The sequence below is a fragment of the Bombina bombina genome, chromosome 5 (assembly GCF_027579735.1).
Source record: "Bombina bombina isolate aBomBom1 chromosome 5, aBomBom1.pri, whole genome shotgun sequence".
NCBI lineage: Eukaryota > Metazoa > Chordata > Amphibia > Anura > Bombinatoridae > Bombina > Bombina bombina.
The window spans coordinates 45,387,361-45,410,423 of record NC_069503.1 but is presented as its reverse complement, the minus strand read 5'-3'; the positions used below and the strand labels follow the sequence as shown (position 1 = coordinate 45,410,423).

Sequence of the window (23,063 nt, the reverse complement as noted above, 5' to 3'; positions counted from 1 at the left end):
CTTTGTGCCTCACTTATAGATGTTCACTTAAGTCTTGTATAATTCTTAGTGCCTCACTTATAGATGTTCACTTAATTCTTGTATAATTCTTAGTGCCTCACTTATAGATGTTCACTTAATTCTTTGTGTCTTGGATATAAAATTGTTGTATAAATAAAAAGAGAGAAGCGCTTAACCTGGGAACGAACAATAGCATAATATCTTGTTCTATGGCTAGTTACCACCCTAGAAGCAGCCTCTTTTTGCTCAACATGTGCCTTTAACAGAGAAGAATTTTCCTGAAGCATATCAGTCTGATCCTGACTTCACAGTACAGTCCAGCCCCGAAATACCAGGCAATCCCTCTTTGAACGTGAGAAACAGCAAAACCCCAGACGTACGTTTCGGCCTATTGTGGGCCTCGTCAGTGAGGTGCAGCCATATCCCTCTAGGCACACTGAGCAACGGGTCCACATCTGAATTTTCGCATCACACTTGGGGAGACTTCCCCAAGTGTCATAATTTGCATAAATAAAAAGAGAGAAGCGCTCAACCTGGGAACGAACGATAGTATAATAGCTTGTTCTATGGCTAGGTAAGTGTTATGTGGGACGTGGACCCGTTGCTCAGTGTGCATAGAGGGATATGGCTGCACCTCACTGACAAGACCCACAATAGGCCGAAACGTTCGTCTGGGGTTTTGCTGTTTCTCTCGTTCAGAGAGGGATTGCCTGGTATTTCGGGGCTGGACTGTACTGTTAAGTCAGGATCAGACTGATATGCTTCAGGAAAGTTCTTCTCTGTTAAAGGCACATGTTGAGCAAAAAGAGGCTGCTTCTAGGGTGGTAACTAGCCATAGAACAAGCTATTATGCTATTGTTCGTTCCCAGGTTGAGCGCTTCTCTTTTTATTTATACAACAATTTATATGTGTAGAATAAAATATAGTCAGACAAATATAATTCATGCTAGAAAGATTAAAAAAGGAATATTAGATAAACAGTTAGTGGACAAATAATGAGTCAAAATATTAGTATTGAAATACTCCGCATTGTATCTCATATGTATCTAATAACATGTTAGTATTATACATCTTTTTTTGACACACAAAGATAACAAGGGCACTATATAGGCACAAATTACAAATTATATCTGACATACTGAGTAATGAGTAAACGTGTAGCGATCTCGACGAAAATACAAACATAGATGATAAAAAGTATTATCGAGTGCAATCTGAAGTTGAAGGCGGATGCTGCAAATACAATCATAACTAGCCCCTGAGTCCCCAAAAGGAGACATAATGTTGTAAGATTGTGTACTGACAGTATCGTCTTATAATCACACAATACGTGTTGCGAAATATATGTAACACAAAGTAACCAGCCACCATCAAAGAATACAATTATAACTAGCCTCTGAATCCCCAGAAAGGTTGTGGGTGTTGTGAGATTGTGTATTGACAGTATCTTTTTATAACCACACAATGCGTATTGTGAAACATATGTAACACAAAGTAACCAGCCACCAATAAAAAGAATTGTAACAATAAAGGAAACATTGCAAACTGGGGAGCTCACAAAAAACATTATTAACATAAAGAAATTCACGCATGTAGATGCTATTATTTAATGAATCACCTAACAGTGTATGAAGGAACATATGTTATACATATATAAATCGCTTCATTTTTAAGCGGTGAGATTGTAACCGTATTGCCACTGAATTTATTAGTGAAACGTCTGTTTAAACTCACTATAGGATTAATCCCACATGGGGAATAAAATAATGAACTAGTGAGATAAAGAACACAGAATATACAAAAAATACAAGTGGAAAACATAATATACATCCTCTGAGTATAATTGATACAAAAACTGGGTTATTTGTAAACTAATCCAATAAAGGGAAGTGAATTTCAATAACATCAAGAACTTCATAACCAGGGTCTGTGTGTATACGTGAATAAAGCTTGAAAATCCCTAAACAAATTAAACACTAATACTATGAAAAATAGAATGCCGAGATACAGCGCTACACTACCCCCAAAAGAGGGTTGTGTTGCTAAAGATGGTGTCCACGACTATAGAAATATATATTAATATGAATATATTGATAAAAATATATATATTATATAAAACGTTAAACCGTTAAAAAAGGTAATGGGTGTGAAATACAATTTTAGAAATATTATAAAATTAACAATCGTTTTATTAACATAAAATTACAATTAAAATAGGTATCCAAATTGATGGAATGTCCCATACAATGTTCAAGGAGTACAGGCCCATACAAAATCCAATTAGTAACGTCCCATACAGAAATGTCCAAAAAAATGTGTCCAAAAAACAGTAGGTTTTTGGACACATTTTTTTGGACATTTCTGTATGGGACGTTACTAATTGGATTTTGTATGGGCCTGTACTCCTTGAACATTGTATGGGACATTCCATCAGTTTGGATACCTATTTTAATTGTAATTTTATGTTAATAAAACGATTGTTAATTTTATAATATTTCTAAAATTGTATTTCACACCCATTACCTTTTTTAACGGTTTAACGTTTTAACGTTTTATATAATATATATATATTTTTATCAATATTAAATATAGGGGGTGTGAGAGAGTAGGTAATATTGCTAATTTGCTTTAAATGGTGCCACCCTTATAGTAAATATAAAATATAAAAGAAAGATAGAAAAAAATACCAGGGTATATAAGATTACCCTAGAACAGCAAGGGAATAAACGGCACACATAGAAGACTTTCAAAAATTTATTTATAATAATTTCCCAAAAATACACTTAAGTATATAGCGATATCTTATCTGTCAATATCAGTTACCACTAAAGACAGCAAAATCTAAAACATTTTAAGTGCACTTAGACCTAATACTTTCCCTATGCTATAAATTACAAAAAGACATCATAAACAATAAGGGGTTAACCAGAAAACTCATGTTTATAACGAATGTTACATAGAATCTAATGTTTATAGGACATTTATAGTAAGTAGGCAAAATACATGTTAAACATATGGCTGCAGTCCAAACAGAGGTGAACTATATTATGTATCAAAAAGCGCTTGTTTTTCCTCTTTATATATACCAGGGAATCTTCTCTTAAGGCAAATAAATGTGCCGCAAGTAGTACTGCTGGATAAAGAGTCTCTAGCAAGTGTAATAATTCAGTTGGAAAACACAGCATATACTTAGCTTAAGTCCTCCGGTTTTTGTTGTTTCCACTTGTCTTCTGCTTGCAAGCACCTGTGATGATTACTTGGCGTGTGACATCAGCAATAGTGGGAGTGGTCTCTCGTCACCAGGGACTATGAGTGGCTATAGACAGAAGGATCCATTTGAATCAATTTTGCATTGTAAGTTTTGCCAAGAACTTTGACAAATGACTGTATCGCAAAGTTATGTATATGTTCACCTATCGTATAGGCACATCTTCCATTGCACTCCAATAGCACACTCCTCAAAACCACTTACTCCACTGTCGGAGTCACACCTGAAAGATTCGTAGCTCACTTTAAAGGTACAGCTGCATGTATAGAGCCAAAAATGTCTCTGAAGAAACAAAAGATTCAGGGAATAGGCCTGGACAGGTGCACTAGAAATCCTGGCCCACGGTACATTCGACAGGTACCTGGGTTCTCATAAACACATAGTGCCAACGCACGTTTCTCCCCCACCTCCAGTATGTGTTACAGGGGATCATCAGGGCATGTAGAGTCCTCAGTGGACTTCCTCTTTTATGCAGATACCTAATTGCTTACAGGTGTTTTTTCCCAAGTATCCTTGCAACACCTTAAAGCTGTATCACTTTTAACCCTGTATTTCAAAAAAGCCTCTCAAAACTCAAAATTGTGTTAGAAAGTAATAGGTAAATATGTTTTGGTTCAACCTAATTCCTGGTTACCCCCAATACTTTCAAATACACAACAGAAGAGATAGAAATTACCCTCTTAAACTGGCGCACACTTCAAACAGATGTTTATTATATTTAAAAAAAATGAAAATTTATAAAAAGTGGACAAATTCAAGCTTATCGTTTAAACCTTTTGGGAATCTAGTTCCCAGTCTGTAGATCCATTTCGCCTCTTTTTGCAGGAGGACCCTATCATTATTTCCACCACGTCCATTTGTGATGCCTTTATCTATTATGATAAATTTCAATGAATCTACATTTTTATTGTGTACATTACAAAAATGCCTGGCAACATTAGTTTCTCTGGAGTGGAGAATATCGTCCCTGTGCTCCTGTACTCGGTCCTTCACCAATCTTTTCGTTTTTCCAACATAGAAAGCCGGACAGGAGCACCGCAGAAGATATATCACCCCCTCCGATTTGCAGTTAAAGAAGAATCTTATATCAAAGATCTTTCCATCCTGGACAGAGAATTGTTTAGTGCTATCCATGTGGGCACAGTATACACAGTGCCCACATGGAAAGCTACCCTTAATACCTCTGTCCTTTCTCAGCCAATCAGAGGCCGAAGGGCCCCTTGAGAATTGGCTCCTCACCAGTTTGTCCTTTAAACTTTGTGCTTTTCTAGCTGTTAGCAAAGGTGTATCCCCCATCACACTGTTCACTTTTTCATCAAGGGATAGGATGTGCCAATTTTTCTTGAAAACTGACCTTAGACTCTCCCATTGATTATTAAAATTAGAGATAAATCTAATTTTATTAGTTTCATTTTTAGAATTATTGCGATATAGTAAGTCATCCCTGGACATATTTCTTGCTTTCCAGAGAGATTTCTTGAGGCACTTGTTAGAATAACCTCTTTTTAGGAATCTCTCTTTCATTAGGGCTGCATGAGTGTCAAACTTGGAGAGAGAAGAGCAATTTCTCCTCAGACGGAGGAATTGGCCATACGGGATCCCTTTTTTAAGGTGGTTCGGATGGCTACTATCTGCATGTAATATATTGTTAGTTGCGGTCTTTTTCCTGTAATTTTCCGTCACTATTCTTACTCCCTCTTTTTTCAAAGTCACATCTAGAAAATTTAGTTCTACTGTATTGGTTTCTGACGTCAGGATGATGTTCTTGTCGTTGTGGTTAAGGACCGCAACGAATTCATTGAATTCTTCTGCCGTCCCATCCCACAGGACAAGAACATCATCCACATATCTAATCCATAGTAGCACTTTGTCCTCAAAGATCCTTGAATAGTACTCAAAGATCTCTGATTCCCAAAGGCCCAGATGTAGACATGCATATGTGGGGGCACAAACTGCCCCCATCGCTGTCCCACACAGTTGGCGAAATATCTGTCCGTCAAATGAAAAAATATTATTTTTCAAGACAAACTCTAACAGGGAGTAGACAAATTCAGTATGTTCAGCATATGTTGGTCCTCTGGTCTCTAAGAACCTCCTTATTGCTGTTAAGCCTATTTTATGTGGTATGGAGGAGTAAAGACCCTCTACATCAAGAGATGCCAGAATGGTCTTTTCATTTACTACTACTCCATCCAACTTTCTCAAAAGATCGGCTGTGTCTTTAACATATGATGTTAAGGTTAGTAAAAAGGGTCGCAGGTATTTATCAACATACTCCCCAATTTTTTCAGTTGCACTCCCTATTCCCGAGACTATAGGCCTTCCCGGGGGGCACTGCATGTTTTTATGCAGCTTTGGCAATACATAAAAGACAGGCATAACTGGATGCTCAGGATATAGGAATTTGAACTCATTTTGGGTAATTACCCCTTTGCTTCTTGCATAATTCAAAAGTTTAAAAAGGGAATTTTGGACATGGACCAGAGGGTTGCCACCAATTTTTTCATATTGCTTTTTGTTATTTAGCTGCCGTTTGACTTCATTCACATAAAAATGCTCATCAAGTAAAACCAAATTACCGCCCTTGTCGGCAGGCTTTATCACCAAACCTTTGGCCATACTTAGTTCTTTTAGTGCTATTCTTTCCCTAGGTTTTAGGTTATCAAAAGTTTGTTGGCTCGATATATCTTCTATATCTTTCTCCATTTGTTTTACAAAAAGATTAACCGCTGGAACCAGGGAAAGTGAAGGCATATATGTTGATTTTGGTTTAAAGGCATACTTTCTATCCACCAAAGATTCTCTCTGTGTGTCATTATCAAAAACAGCTTGGTTTTCAGCAAGAAGTAACTCTAAATCATTAAGGGCCACTTGATCAGTTGCATCTAACATATAGTTGTTATCTGATTTAGATTTCATAATGACAGACAGGACAATCTTTCTTGCAAAAAGATGTAGGTCTTTTATGACCTCAAACTTGTCAATTGGTGTATTGGGGCAGAAGGACATACCTTTTTTAAGGAGTTCGATATGAGCTAGGTTTAGAGGAAAAGAGGAGAGGTTTACTATCTGTAGTTCCTCATCCATTGGGGTTTTTAAAAGCCCCTGCGTAATCCCCTCCCTCTGTACCTCCCCCTGCTCTGTGGAGCCTGGTCCCCTCTCCCTCTCTTTTCTCTGGTAGGATATCTCTTTTCCTTCCCTTGCCCCCCATAAGGGTCTCTTCCTTTTTCCCCTTCTGTTTTTCCTCCTCCTTCTATTTGTGTGTTTGCTAGGGAGTTTTTTGAGGGTCCTGATTCTGAGTCTGACATATCAGTCCCGGAGTCATAGGTCCCTTTCTGAGATTTATATGTGTAAACCCTGCCATTTTTATAATCATCCTGATCTCTCCTTAGTTTCCTACATTTTCTTGATTTAATGTCAATTTTCAACTTTGAGATATTTGAGCTTGTTTCTCCATTCAATTTCTCAAATTTAGGGTCACATTCGAAAGAGTTAACCTTGATCATTGCTATTTCTGCTTCCCCCTTTACTTTCTCTAACCTTTTATTGTTTCTTTTGATCATCATTTCCATTAGATCAAGGGAGGTTGAGGAGAGTTTCTCATTCCATTCTTCTATGAAAGAGTCTCCCTCCTCATCCTCCCTTGTATTGGCACCTGGATCAAGTGACAATCTTAGTCCCCTAGGGATTATTTTCTTTTCAATATAGTTTGCCAGACTAGCATTTTCTGCCTTAATTTTCAATTGTCTACTCAAAAGGTATCTATATTTTCTGAAAGCACTGAAAATAGTTACCACTTCTTCATCATTTTCATCATTCCCCCCACTAATATCATTAGCCAGAGAATCTTTGAGTTCTGCCTCCCATAAATCATCTGAGAGAGTGTACGCCATGGTAGTGGCAGCTGAACAAAGACAGACAAGATTGTGGGAAAATGTAGGAGTTTTGAAACTAAGAACTCCTTAAGCAATCTACTCCAATCTCACCAGAAAAGGACAATTGAATCCTCAAATTATTATCCTCAAAAAGTAAAGACTAAATATAGGGGGTGTGAGAGAGTAGGTAATATTGCTAATTTGCTTTAAATGGTGCCACCCTTATAGTAAATATAAAATATAAAAGAAAGATAGAAAAAAATACCAGGGTATATAAGATTACCCTAGAACAGCAAGGGAATAAACGGCACACATAGAAGACTTTCAAAAATGTATTTATAATAATTTCCCAAAAATACACTTAAGTATATAGCGATATCTTATCTGTCAATATCAGTTACCACTAAAGACAGCAAAATCTAAAACATTTTAAGTGCACTTAGACCTAATACTTTCCCTATGCTATAAATTACAAAAAGACATCATAAACAATAAGGGGTTAACCAGAAAACTCATGTTTATAACGAATGTTACATAGAATCTAATGTTTATAGGACATTTATAGTAAGTAGGCAAAATACATGTTAAACATATGGCTGCAGTCCAAACAGAGGTGAACTATATTATGTATCAAAAAGCGCTTGTTTTTCCTCTTTATATATACCAGGGAATCTTCTCTTAAGGCAAATAAATGTGCCGCAAGTAGTACTGCTGGATAAAGAGTCTCTAGCAAGTGTAATAATTCAGTTGGAAAACACAGCATATACTTAGCTTAAGTCCTCCGGTTTTTGTTGTTTCCACTTGTCTTCTGCTTGCAAGCACCTGTGATGATTACTTGGCGTGTGACATCAGCAATAGTGGGAGTGGTCTCTCGTCACCAGGGACTATGAGTGGCTATAGACAGAAGGATCCATTTGAATCAATTTTGCATTGTAAGTTTTGCCAAGAACTTTGACAAATGACTGTATCGCAAAGTTATGTATATGTTCACCTATCGTATAGGCACATCTTCCATTGCACTCCAATAGCACACTCCTCAAAACCACTTACTCCACTGTCGGAGTCACACCTGAAAGATTCGTAGCTCACTTTAAAGGTACAGCTGCATGTATAGAGCCAAAAATGTCTCTGAAGAAACAAAAGATTCAGGGAATAGGCCTGGACAGGTGCACTAGAAATCCTGGCCCACGGTACATTCGACAGGTACCTGGGTTCTCATAAACACATAGTGCCAACGCACGTTTCTCCCCCACCTCCAGTATGTGTTACAGGGGATCATCAGGGCATGTAGAGTCCTCAGTGGACTTCCTCTTTTATGCAGATACCTAATTGCTTACAGGTGTTTTTTCTCAAGTATCCTTGCAACACCTTAAAGCTGTATCACTTTTAACCCTGTATTTCAAAAAAGCCTCTCAAAACTCAAAATTGTGTTAGAAAGTAATAGGTAAATATGTTTTGGTTCAACCTAATTCCTGGTTACCCCCAATACTTTCAAATACACAACAGAAGAGATAGAAATTACCCTCTTAAACTGGCGCACACTTCAAACAGATGTTTATTATATTTAAAAAAAATGAAAATTTATAAAAAGTGGACAAATTCAAGCTTTTCGTTTTGATACATAATATAGTTCACCTCTGTTTGGACTGCAGCCATATGTTTAACATGTATTTTGCCTACTTACTATAAATGTCCTATAAACATTAGATTCTATGTAACATTCGTTATAAACATGAGTTTTCTGGTTAACCCCTTATTGTTTATGATGTCTTTTTGTAATTTATAGCATAGGGAAAGTATTAGGTCTAAGTGCACTTAAAATGTTTTAGATTTTGCTGTCTTTAGTGGTAACTGATATTGACAGATAAGATATCGCTATATACTTAAGTGTATTTTTGGGAAATTATTATAAATAAATTTTTGAAAGTCTTCTATGTGTGCCGTTTATTCCCTTGCTGTTCTAGGGTAATCTTATATACCCTGGTATTTTTTTCTATCTTTCTTTTATATTTTATTTTTATTTTTATTTTTATCAATATATTCATATTAATATATATTTCTATAGTCGTGGACACCATCTTTAGCAACACAACCCTCTTTTGGGGGTAGTGTAGCGCTGTATCTCGGCATTCTATTTTTCATTCACATATCGGAGTCTGGTTGGGAGACTCCGCCTCTATTAGATATAGCTTGTATGGTATTATTGTGGCGCTGATAGACATACATTTGTTTAAACACTAATACTAGCCTCAATAATTGTATGAGAAACTAAAACACCACAAATACCTATTACAGGGCTCTTAATACCCCTACTTTACGTAAATAAGGGAGCACCGATTAGTTCAGCTACATAACTAATATTAATATAAAAACTAACCGGTCTCTCGAATTAGTAAATAACAACTAGAGAGAATTGTCGTTGGCAATTAGAGATAGAGTGTTTTTAAATTGTTCATGTTCACCCATTCTTTTTAAAGTAAAGAAATAAAAGTTAAATTTTAAAATTGTACTAGTGGCTCTACCCCAGTCTGGGCAGAGAGTGCTACACAGCATTTCTTTCCAGGGATTCTATCCCAATTGTTCTGCAAGTATTATACATCTGTTTGCAACTAAGTTCTGTTAAAATAACAATGTCCATCAATAAAAACAGAATATAATGCTGTATCCTGAGATATTTTAGGACACAACAGAAACATCTCTCACATTTAAATAAACAGTTTGTTTCCTCCTTACTTATCCATATGATAATCACACCCTGAGGGGGAGGCAGGGACTCTGTATTCATGTGACACCAGAGGGGACAATAGACATCTATCTGAGAACAAACATCCAGGTGTGACCCTCTCATTGTCTCCCATCTGACAAGTTGTACTCATGTGAGTCACACAGAGAAAGGTGACACTCCCACATTAGTATAAATATCTGTGTAACACTCAGTGATATCACAGGAGGAACCAGAGAGACTTCATACTTACAGAGCTTCTGCTAAAAGGTAATGTGCAAAACCTGACATAAATCTTTATTAAAGGGACACTGAACTTAAATTTTTTTCTTTCGTGATTTAGATAGAGCATGCAATTTTAAGCAACTTTCTAATTTACTCCTATTTTTTTTTCTTTGTTCTCTTGCTATCTTTATTTAAAAAAGAAGGCATCTGAGCTTTTTTATTAGTTCAGAACTCTGGGCAGCACTTTTTTATTGGTGGATGAATGTATCCACCAATCAGCAAGAACAACCCAGATTGTTCACCAAAAATGGGCCGGCATTTAAACTTACATTCTTGCATTTCAAATAAAGATACCAAGAGAATGAAGAAAATTTGATAATAGGAGTAAATGAGAAAGTTGCTTAAAATGTCATGCTCTAGCTGAATCACGATAGAAAAAAATTGGGTTCAGTGTCCCTTTAACAGCCTCACACTGTTGGGTTTTATATAATGCTGAAAAAATATTGTTCTGTATGTTGTTATGATAAAGATAAAATATTTCACTTCATATAAGAAACTGAATTTATATAAAATGCCACTGCATTTATTTAATTTGTCTTCTATTTTTTTCATGCTGTGTTATTCAATTTAATGGTTAGTTCTTTCATTTAAATAGGCTAATTTAATACATAATTATTTATAACATTCTGTAAAATGAATGTTTGTAGCAGAATCAAACCATATATTTAAGCTTGAGGGGGTCTGTCCAATAATTAATTTGTGGGGCGTTTGTTCCTGTTATCCAATGAGCAACAGATTTATAAGTATTAGCCAACCAGTATCCTGTATTTCTCTATAGGTTTATAATTACCTGTAGCGCCTCTACAGTTACTCACTCTATTACAGACAGACAATCCCTTAACAGGGCACGTCACAGTCGTTAAGGGTATAAAATGATTTTGAAGCTGCGATTTGCTCCAGTAATAAATATCACTCAGCTTATGGCCCTGTTGTATCAGTCTCATCACATATACTGATCTAATGATAAATATCTTGTGATCTGCATATTATTTTATTTCTAATGAGGTTATTTTATAATACATTTCTTATTTCTATTAGCTGCTCCTGTTTATCATCAGAACGTTTATCCCACTGATCTGTGACTGATTCTTGTTGTTAGTAAAGACCTTAGTAAGTGTATTCTGCACCTTCAGCTGCTGCTGTTTATGTCACATGATCACAGACTTAAAGGGACAGTGTTTTTTACATTTGGTTTCCAATTTACTTCTATTATGAAATTAGCTTCATTCTTCTGGTATCCTTTATTGAAGCAGCAGCAGCAATGCACTACTGGGAGCTAGCTGAACATATCAGGTGAGCCAATGACAAGAGGTTTGTATGTGCAGCCACTAATCGGCAGCGAGCGCACTATAGTGCATTGTAAGCTTTGTCACAAAGGTCTCCAATGTAACAAATCAGATTCAATAATAGAAGTAAATAGAAAGTTTATTAAATTTAAATCAAGTTTAATTGTGACTTTGCTGTTCCTTGTAATGTGTTTCTAATGACTTTTTATAACAGTGTATAAAAGAGTATAAAATGTATGGGAGATTTCACCTTTAGGTTTATTTTTATATAAAATAGCTGTTTCAGATTTATTTCCATTATCAAATTTTACACAATGTTTATAAAATACAGGTTATGTGGCGCCAGCTGCTATTTAGCATGTGCACGAGTTTATATTATATACAGATATGAGTCTGTTATTGGCTGATCGCTGTCACATGATACAGGTTATGTGACACCAGCTGCTACTTAGCATGTGCACAAGTTTATATTATATACAGATATGAGTCTGTTATTGGCTGATCACTGTCACATGATACAGGTTATGCGGCACCAGCTGCTACTTAGCATGTGCACGAGTTTATATTATATACAGATATGAGTCTGTTATTGGCTGATCACTGTCACATGATACAGGTTATGCGGCACCAGCTGCTACTTAGCATGTGCACGAGTTTATATTATATACAGATATGAGTCTGTTATTGGCTGATCACTGTCACATGATACAGGTTATGTGACACCAGCTGCTACTTAGCATGTGCATGAGTTTATATTATATACAGATATGAGTCTGTTATTGGCTGATCACTGTCACATGATACAGGTTATGTGGCGCCAGCTGCTACTTAGCACGTGCACGAGTTTATATTATATACAGATATGAGTCTGTTATTGGCTGATCACTGTCACATGACACAGGTTATGTGGCACCAGCTGCTACTTAGCATGTGCACGAGTTTATATTATATACAGATATGAGTCTGTTATTGGCTGATTACTGTCACATGATACAGGTTATGTGGCGCCAGCTGCTACTTAGCATGTGCACAAGTTTATATTATATACAGATATGAGTCTGTTATTGGCTGATCACTGTCACATGATACAGGTTATGTGACACCAGCTGCTACTTAGCATGTGCACGAGTTTATATTATATACAGATATGAGTCTGTTATTGGCTGATCGCTGTCACATGATACAGGTTATGTGGGGCGAGCTGCTACTTAGCACGTGCACGAGTTTATATTATATACAGATATGAGTCTGTTATTGGCTGATCGCTGTCACATGATACAGATTATGTGATACCAGCTGCTACTTAGCATGTGCACGAGTTTATATTATATACAGATATGAGTCTGTTATTGGCTGATCGCTGTCACATGATACAGGTTATGTGGCGCCAGCTGCTACTTAGCATGTGCACGAGTTTATATTATATACAGATATGAGTCTGTTATTGGCTGATCACTGTCACATGATACAGGTTATGTGACACCAGCTGCTACTTAGCATGTGCACGAGTTTATATTATATACAGATATGAGTCTGTTATTGGCTGATCACTGTCACATGATACAGGTGCAGAACAAATTGTACACAATGTTTATAAAATACAGGTTATGTGGCACCAGCTGCTACTTAGCATGTGCACAAGTTTATATTATATACAGATATGAGTCTGTTATTGGCTGATCGCTGTCACATGATACAGGTGCAGAACAAAATGTGAGAAATAAATCTACTGCTCTTTAGAAATCCATAGTACGTTTTATTACGTTGTATTTAGGGATGCACCGAAATTTCGGCCGCAGAAACGTTTCAGCCGAAAATTGCATTTTTGGCTATTTCTGTTATTTTTGGTAACATTTTTGTGTAGCAAGTTTCAAATGTGATGCTAACCTGAGCTGCTGTTTAAGTTCATTACTTGACTTACTGTTCTGAATATAATGAGTTTTCTAGGACTATTTTTATTTGGATAATTGGTAAAAAAATCCCTGTTAAATCTGATTCTGTTACATAGAACTAAATGAAGAATAATACAGTATATTGATATTTAATATTGTTTTAGGTAGGGATGCACTAACATGTTGGTCGCAGAAACATTTTGGCCCAAAATGGCATTATCATTTTTTTCCTGTTTTTTTTTTTTTGTGTAAAATTATTGTAAAGCATATTATTGTTTTAAGATATTTTTGTCAAATTTTACTGAGTTACTTTCAATAAAAGTGTGGGCTTTTCATTAAATAGTCTAATTATGCAAAAAAAAAAAAAAAAAAAAAAAAATTTGAAAATCATTAGAAAAAATTAATTTTCAGTATCGGTTTCGGTTTTCGGCAAAGTGCATCCCAGATTTTTGGGTTCTGTTTCGGTCCAGAATTTCCATTTTGGTGCATCACCAATTGTATTGTTAGTTTGCATCTGTTGATTTTGTTATTATATACTTTATGAACATTTTAAATGGGCTGAGCTTGATGAGAGATCATATCTCATTATGTTATCAATCTATGTAAACACAAAGGCTTCCTTTTCTTATCTCTGTCCTAGAAAACAATTAAAAGTTAACATTTTAGAGTCTGTCTTTCTGAATCCCCCCCTTGCAGTGTGATTTAAGACCACTCACTACTGACCAAGAGAATTTAAAGGACTGGGGTGGAGCACATGAAAAATACAAAATGTAGAGTCTTTTAAGCATTGTACAAATTGGTCACAAGGAGGGTACCTATCCGGTACAGAAAGACTACAGATACAGTGTTTAGCTTCATGCGGTCTGTAACAACGGACTATCACACGCATAGTATCTGTGTATGTTTGTTCCTGTTACCCTTAGTGATCTACAAGAACTTTAGCTTTTGTTATTAATAAATTGTACATTTACTTTAAGCATTTGTCTGTGTCTGTATCCAGTCTGCCTGGGGTCAGCACAATAAACCTGATTATCTTGAGCTGTTGAAGCTCTAACTAATGTGAGTATTCTGGGTCTGCCTTCCATCTGGGGAGTGAAGATTACACAGTATTACGCTATGATGTGTTTCTTTCTCTTCCTTCTGAGGAACATCGTATGGACTATTTGTACTTGTGGTACTGTCTCCATTAAAGACTCTTGTCACGTTGGATATATTACTACATATTGGTCGGTACTACATATTGGTCTGTATTATTATCACTATTTGTATTTGTGGTATTGTCTCCATTAAAGACTCTCTTCACGTTGGATATATTACTACATATTGGTCGGTACTACATATTGGTCTGTATTATTATCACTATTTGTATTTGTGGTATTGTCTCCATTAAAGACTCTCTTCACGTTGGATATATTACTACATATTGGTCGGTACTACATATTGGTCTGTATTATTATCACTATTTGTATTTGTGGTACTGTCTCCATTAAAGACTCTTTTCACGTTGGATATATTACTACATATTGGTCGGTACTACATATTGGTCTGTATTATTATCACTATTTGTGTGTGGTTTTTGTTACACATTTTATTTTTAGTAAATACAAAATGTCTGACAGTGAGGATCTGTAGAAAGTACAATATCAATACTGTAGTATTAGATTTAAATTACATATAAACAACTCTTATTTAACATTTGTGTAAGTGCTGCTCTTTGATATAAATAATAGAAAAAATGATTATAATATATTTGTAAGGTTGTGGTTTGTCCCACTCATAAATAGATTGTCTACTCCTGGGCTTATACTGTACTTGTAAATTTCTGGAAAGATAAATATTTAAGGTGCAACTGTAACACCCACAGAGCTAACTGTACTAAATGCTTGTGCTGAATCAATAGCACATATGTAATAACCTAAACAGCTGATCTGTATCTCATGAACTGTTATGTGTGCCTTTAATTATACCATACGTACAGTTAATCAGAACCATTATTTATTATTATCTGTCTAAACCATTTAATATACTTTTTACAGACACGGCCAGAGCACTGAGAGATATCAGGTATTGATGTAACTGGAGTGAATAAGGGAACCTTCTTCCTGAGCACAGACATTGGAGCCTGTTATCAGCATGAACTCATATGTGTTAGGTGAGTAAAATAGATATTATGCTGACTTTAATTACTGGGAATATAGAATAGATCAATCAATAAACAAATATAAACTATTATATTTATATCTGCACCTTTTAAGAACATTTGTGTCAACACCGGCTCTCAGATCGCCTGCAACTCTACCTTCCCCTGCCCTGACCCAACTCATGGAACACCCATAACTACACTTACGTCTACCTTGTTCCCATATGTGGAACACCCAGAACTCCACCAGTAAGTGTTCCTCCCCACCCCAGAACCGCCACTGATTTGAGTGAGTCTTATTAAACTAATACAAATGCAGTAAACAACTGCAACCGCAAGCTAAGAAGTATCATAAGATCACTGCTCCTTTAGCCTTTCAAAACATCTCACTCTAATTATTAGTCTGTGATGATTTAGACATCATATTCTCACCCTACTGGTTGAGCATGAGCCGGGCAGTGCTGTATGTGCATTTGCTTGAGCAATGTTAAATAAGGATGGTAGATACCACCTATATTGCCCAGAATACAGATACTTTTTTTCCCTTGCTGAGAACATTATCCACCTGCACCTTATTTAATGGGGCGCTATAAATTGTTTTAATCAGTAATCAGTGGTTTAGTTTATTATGATGTAGAAATATTTACATTATTTGTTTTTCTTTGTTTAAATTTGTGATTTACAGGTTAATCAATTTAAAAATAAACACAAAACAGAAGCCATTTTATGGAATGTAAATAAATAATATGATTTGTGTAAGACGATGGATTCCATTTTAAAGAATAAACTTTCTTTATTCCTTTTCTTTTTATGTAGACAATCACTTGAATAGTTCATACTCATCCTTCACTACAGGAAGCATCAGAATGATACCACAGACTCCAAAAGTCTTAGACACTAATGACTATTCACAAACATCGGGGATATCAAAAGAGATATTTAAAGGAGATGGAGAATTGTCAGGAACTGGGCAGCAATCATTATGTACAGAGAGTAATTTAGTCATCAAACAAGAGGACACCATTTATGACTTATCTAGTGAAATGATTATCCCAGAGGATAAACCACACACATTTACTGAGTGTTCAAAACATTTAAAAGAAGGGGACAGTCTTAAGTCTAGTCAAATGATTCATACAAATAAAAAACCTTTCAAATGTACAGAATGTGAGAAAAGATTCACATGCAATTTGCATCTCATTGAACACCACACAGTTCACACAGTTGTGAAACCTCACACGTGTACAGAATGTGGGAAATGTTTCACATCTAAAGGAAGCCTTAAGTATCACACAAAGACCCACACAGGAGAGAAACCTTTCACATGTAATGAGTGTGGGAGATGTTTCACATCCAAGGGAAATCTCATATCTCATGAAAAGACCCACACAGGGGAGAAACTTTTCACATGTACAGAGTGTGGAAAAAGTTTTACACAAAAGAGTTTTCTGAAAAGTCATGAAAGGATTCACACAGGAGAAAAGCCTTTCATGTGTACAGAGTGTGGAAAAAGTTTTACACAAATGAATCATCTGAAAAGTCATAAAAGGATTCACACAGGAGAAAAGCCTTTCACATGTACAGAGTGTGAAAAATGTTTTACATCTATGAGTAATCTGAATAATCATGAAAGGAGTCACACAGGAGAAAAGCCTTTCACATGTACAGAGTGTGGGAAATGTTTTACTCATAGGAGTTATCTGAAAACTCATGAAAGGTTTCACACGGGAGAAAACTGTTTCATATGTAATGAGTGTGGAAAAAGTTTTACAGCAATGAGTAGTCTGAAAACTCATGAAATGATTCACACAGGAGAAAAGCCTTTCACATGTACAGAGTGTGGAAAAGGTTTTACAGTTATGAGTAATCTGAATAATCATGAAAGGAGTCACACAGGAGAAAAGCCTTTCACATGTACAGAGTGTGGGAAATGTTTTACACAAAAGAGTCATCTGAAAAGGCATGAAAGGATTCACACAGGGGAAAAGCCTTTCACATGTACAGAGTGTGGAAAAAGTTTTACACGAATGAATCATCTGAAAAGTCATGAAAGGATTCACAAGGGAAGAAACCTTTCACATGTTTAGAAAGTGGAAAAAAAGGTTTTTATTGAAATCAGGTATTACATAACACCAAATATTTTCACACAAATAAACTTTATATACACAGTGTACAAACCTTTTTACAATTATCCTAAAGAGGACAAACTCTCTAAATAGAAGCATCAAAAAGGATCCTATTGTAAATAATACTTTCTAATTTCAGTTATAAAAGCCCCAGATTGGAAGTGCTCTCCTGCTGTCCTTTGTTCCTCTATATATGTGCACCTCAGCTTCTCTCACATCAATGTGATAGAATCCAAACAAAACACAGGAACATACAGATCTGTCCTCATACTGACCAGTTTACACAACCATTCACCACCAAAGCACCCCCAGTGTTTATTAATATGCCAGTGTTAGGAGTTGTACGTTTGATTTACATAGGGGAGGAAATAATTATATTTACAGAATAAAGGAGTCTTTATATGAATAGAGTGTTAGAGAATTATATCAACAAGAACATCAGTCTCAAATGATTGACATCTGGGAGATATATTTAATGCGCACATCATGTGGATAAACCTTTTCTTATAGCAATAGATGCTTAGTATTGTACATGTTATATACCAGCGGAACTACTGAAGGGGAAACTGATTTTATTTAATGAGACACAATATCAGTAACCGGTACATACGTGATCATAATCAGTTTAATTTAAATGGCTACTATAACCACATGTATACTGGGTATGTAATATGTGTGTCATGTGATCATAATCAGTTTAATTTAAATGGCTACTATAACCACATGTATACTGGGTATGTAATATGTGTGTCATGTGATCATAATCAGTTTAATTTAAATGGCTACTATAACCTACATGTATACTGGGTATGTAATATGTGTGTAATGTGATCATAATCAGTTTAATTTAAATGGCTACTATAACCTACATGTATACTGGGTATGTAATATGTGTGTCATGTTCTGTAACTTGATATTATGTCTGTTAGATGTTTTCATGTTAGTTAGAAGCCACAAGAACTGATAATAGCACATACTGTATATATAAAGGGAACATTATATGTCTGATAAATCCCTTTGTATCAAGAGCACAAGTGTTAGGTATATTTATACCATTGTGTGCATATATCATGTAATGCTGCTTTTTACTATATAATGATATACAATGTTTTTTCATGCAAATAAAAAGTGATTGTAATCCAGAACAGTATTTTGTGTTTTTTTGTCTAATTAAAAACCCAATATCACAGAATAATAAGGAAAACATCATCAAAAACAGAAGCCAAATCTGACAGTGAAAGTTAAACGCTGATAATTTATATAGAGCAGCAATTTTACCTAACTTTCTAATTTATTTCTATTATCTAATTTGCTTTGTTCTTTTGGTATCCTTTGTCAAAGAGTAAACCTCAGAGGCTGATATTCCATTACGGATGTGCATTTAGCCTCTGTGCAGCAGTGCTTGTAACTATTTATAACATTGCTATAAATGTTGTTGCAATCTCTGCTGCCTAAAGACACGTGCACACTCCTGAGTAAACCTAGGAGTACTCTTTAACAAAGGATACCAAGAGAACTAAACACAATTGATAATATAAGTAAATTAGAAAGTTGTTTGAAATGTCATGTTCTATCCAATCTATTTAAGTTTAATATTTACTTTACTGTCCCTTTAACAGTACATAAACAATATCAAATTAACCCCCGACCTACACCAACCCAGATTATTAATCAGCAGCAAGACTTTATACACAGACACTTTCTGTTACTTAAATCATACTTAAAGGGATAGGACATTAAATGTGATGATTCAGATAGAATGTGTCATTTTAAGACACTTTAAACTTTGCTTCTGTTATCAAATTTTAAAAGCCCCAGATTGGAAGTGCTCTCCTGCTGTCCTTTGTTCCTCTATATATGTGCACCTCAGCTTCTCTCACATCAATGTGATAGAATCCAAACAAAACACAGGAACATACAGATCTGTCCTCATACTGACCAGTTTACACAACCATTCACCACCAAAGCACCCCCAGTGTTTATTAATATGCCAGTGTTAGGAGTTGTACGTTTGATTTACATAGGGGAGGAAATAATTATATTTACAGAATAAAGGAGTCTTTATATGAATAGAGTGTTAGAGAATTATATCAACAAGAACATCAGTCTCAAATGATTGACATCTGGGAGATATATTTAATGCGCACATCATGTGGATAAACCTTTTCTTATAGCAATAGATGCTTAGTATTGTACATGTTATATACCAGCGGAACTACTGAAGGGGAAACTGATTTTATTTAATGAGACACAATATCAGTAACCGGTACATACGTGATCATAATCAGTTTAATTTAAATGGCTACTATAACCACATGTATACTGGGTATGTAATATGTGTGTCATGTGATCATAATCAGTTTAATTTAAATGGCTACTATAACCACATGTATACTGGGTATGTAATATGTGTGTCATGTGATCATAATCAGTTTAATTTAAATGGCTACTATAACCTACATGTATACTGGGTATGTAATATGTGTGTAATGTGATCATAATCAGTTTAATTTAAATGGCTACTATAACCTACATGTATACTGGGTATGTAATATGTGTGTCATGTTCTGTAACTTGATATTATGTCTGTTAGATGTTTTCATGTTAGTTAGAAGCCACAAGAACTGATAATAGCACATACTGTATATATAAAGGGAACATTATATGTCTGATAAATCCCTTTGTATCAAGAGCACAAGTGTTAGGTATATTTATACCATTGTGTGCATATATCATGTAATGCTGCTTTTTACTATATAATGATATACAATGTTTTTTCATGCAAATAAAAAGTGATTGTAATCCAGAACAGTATTTTGTGTTTTTTTGTCTAATTAAAAACCCAATATCACAGAATAATAAGGAAAACATCATCAAAAACAGAAGCCAAATCTGACAGTGAAAGTTAAACGCTGATAATTTATATAGAGCAGCAATTTTACCTAACTTTCTAATTTATTTCTATTATCTAATTTGCTTTGTTCTTTTGGTATCCTTTGTCAAAGAGTAAACCTCAGAGGCTGATATTCCATTACGGATGTGCATTTAGCCTCTGTGCAGCAGTGCTTGTAACTATTTATAACATTGCTATAAATGTTGTTGCAATCTCTGCTGCCTAAAGACACGTGCACACTCCTGAGTAAACCTAGGAGTACTCTTTAACAAAGGATACCAAGAGAACTAAACACAATTGATAATATAAGTAAATTAGAAAGTTGTTTGAAATGTCATGCTCTATCCAATCTATTTAAGTTTAATATTTACTTTACTGTCCCTTTAACAGTACATAAACAATATCAAATTAACCCCCGACCTACACCAACCCAGATTATTAATCAGCAGCAAGACTTTATACACAGACACTTTCTGTTACTTAAATCATACTTAAAGGGATAGGACATTAAATGTGATGATTCAGATAGAATGTGTCATTTTAAGACACTTTAAACTTTGCTTCTGTTATCAAATTTACTTTGTTCTCTTGGTATCCTTTGCCAAAAAAAATATGTACATATTCCCAGCAGCAGAAAGTTACTACTGGGAGCTGACTGCTGATTGGTGGCTACACACATGACTCTTGTCAATGGCTCACCAGATATGCTCAGCTAGCTCCCAGTAGTACATAGCTGCTGTAAAGCTGACTTCAACTATGTGTTTAATCTCTTTGCAGGAGTTAAATCATAGTTATATCCAATCAGTGGTACAATAATAAACTGATCTAATATATATTTTATATCCCTTTAATTAATAACAGAAATAATTAATACAAATTATATTCTAGGTAATCAATATCTTGTTAGATTTGTCACAATGTTATCTTCATTACGCAAGGATTCACAACAAGATAACACAAAGCTAGATCTGACTAAAGGGACAGTAAACACCTGGGGACTGTAATATAAACTTACTAATAATTCCTAGGAAAACAACTTTACCGTATACTTTCATTGACTAATAGTATTGTTATATCAGCTATGTGCCGGGATATTATCTGTGTGTCACAAACATGCAGTGACTAATAATGCAATAAACACATAGAAATAACTTCACTCACTCACTATTTATTGTCTAATAGTATTGTTATATCAGCTGTGTGCATAGATATTATCTGTGTGTCACAAACGTACAGTAACTAATAATGCAATAAACACATAGAAATAACTTCACTGACTCACTATTTAATGTCTAATAGTATTGTTATAACAGCTGTGTGCCAGGATATTATCTGTGTGTCACAGACGTACAGTGACTAATAATGCAATAAACACATAGAAATAACCTCACTGACTCACTATTTAATGTCTAATAGTATTGTTATATCAGCTGTGTGCCGGGATATTATCTGTGTGTCACAAACGTACAGTGACTAATAATGCAATAAACACATAGAGGTAACTAAACTCTCTCACTATTTAATGTCTAATAGTATTGTTATATCAGCTGTGTGCTGGGATATTATCTGTGTGTCACAGACGTACAGTGACTAATAATGCAATAAACACATAGAAATAACTTCACTCACTCACTATTTAATGTCTAATAGTATTGTTATATCAGCTGTGTGCCGGGATATTATCTGTGTTTCACAAACGTACAGTGACTAATAATGCAATAAAAACATAGAGATAACTTCACTCACACACTATTTAATGTCTAATAGTATTGTTATATCAGCTGTGTGCCGGGATATTATCTGTGTGTCACAAACGTACAGTGACTAATAATGCAATAAACACATAGAAATAACTTCACTAACTATTTAATGTCTAATAGTATTGTTATATCAACTGTGTGCTGGGTTATTATCTGTGTGTCACAAACGTACAGTGAATAACAATGCAATAAACACATAGAGATAACTTCACTCACTCACTATTTAATGTCTAATAGTATTGTTATATCAGCTGTGTGCCGGGATCTTATCTGTGTTTCACAAACGTACAGTGAATAATAATGCAATAAACACATAGAGATAACTTCACTCACTCACTATTTAATGTCTAATAGTATTGTTATATCAGCTGTGTGCCGGGATATTATCTGTGTTTCACAAACGTACAGTGACTAAGAATGCAATAAACACATAGAGATAACTTCACTCACTCACTATTTAATGTCTAATAGTATTGTTATATAAGCTGTGTGCCGGGATATTATCTGTGTGTCACAAACGTACAGTAACTAATAATGCAATAAACACATAGAAATAACTTCACTCACTCACTATTTATTGTCTAATAGTATTGTTATATCAGCTGTGTGCATAGATATTATCTGTGTGTCACAAACGTACAGTAACTAATAATGCAATAAACACATAGAAATAACTTCACTGACTCACTATTTAATGTCTAATAGTATTGTTATAACAGCTGTGTGCCAGGATATTATCTGTGTGTCACAGACGTACAGTGACTAATAATGCAATAAACACATAGAAATAACCTCACTGACTCACTATTTAATGTC

General features: G+C 35.1%; 1 protein-coding gene across 1 annotated transcript in view; it reads left to right on the top strand.

Annotated features, from left to right (window-relative positions):
• The window catches only part of LOC128661279 (zinc finger protein 585A-like), a 141,584-nt gene extending 121,181 nt beyond the window's left edge, over positions 1-20,403 (top strand). Inside the window, exon 4 of the mRNA XM_053715552.1 lies at positions 16,290-20,403. Within this exon, the coding sequence (XP_053571527.1) occupies positions 16,290-17,555 (1,266 nt within the window). The 3' untranslated portion in view covers positions 17,556-20,403. The remainder of the gene's footprint in view (positions 1-16,289) is intronic.
• The last annotated feature ends 2,660 nt before the right edge of the window (positions 20,404-23,063 follow it).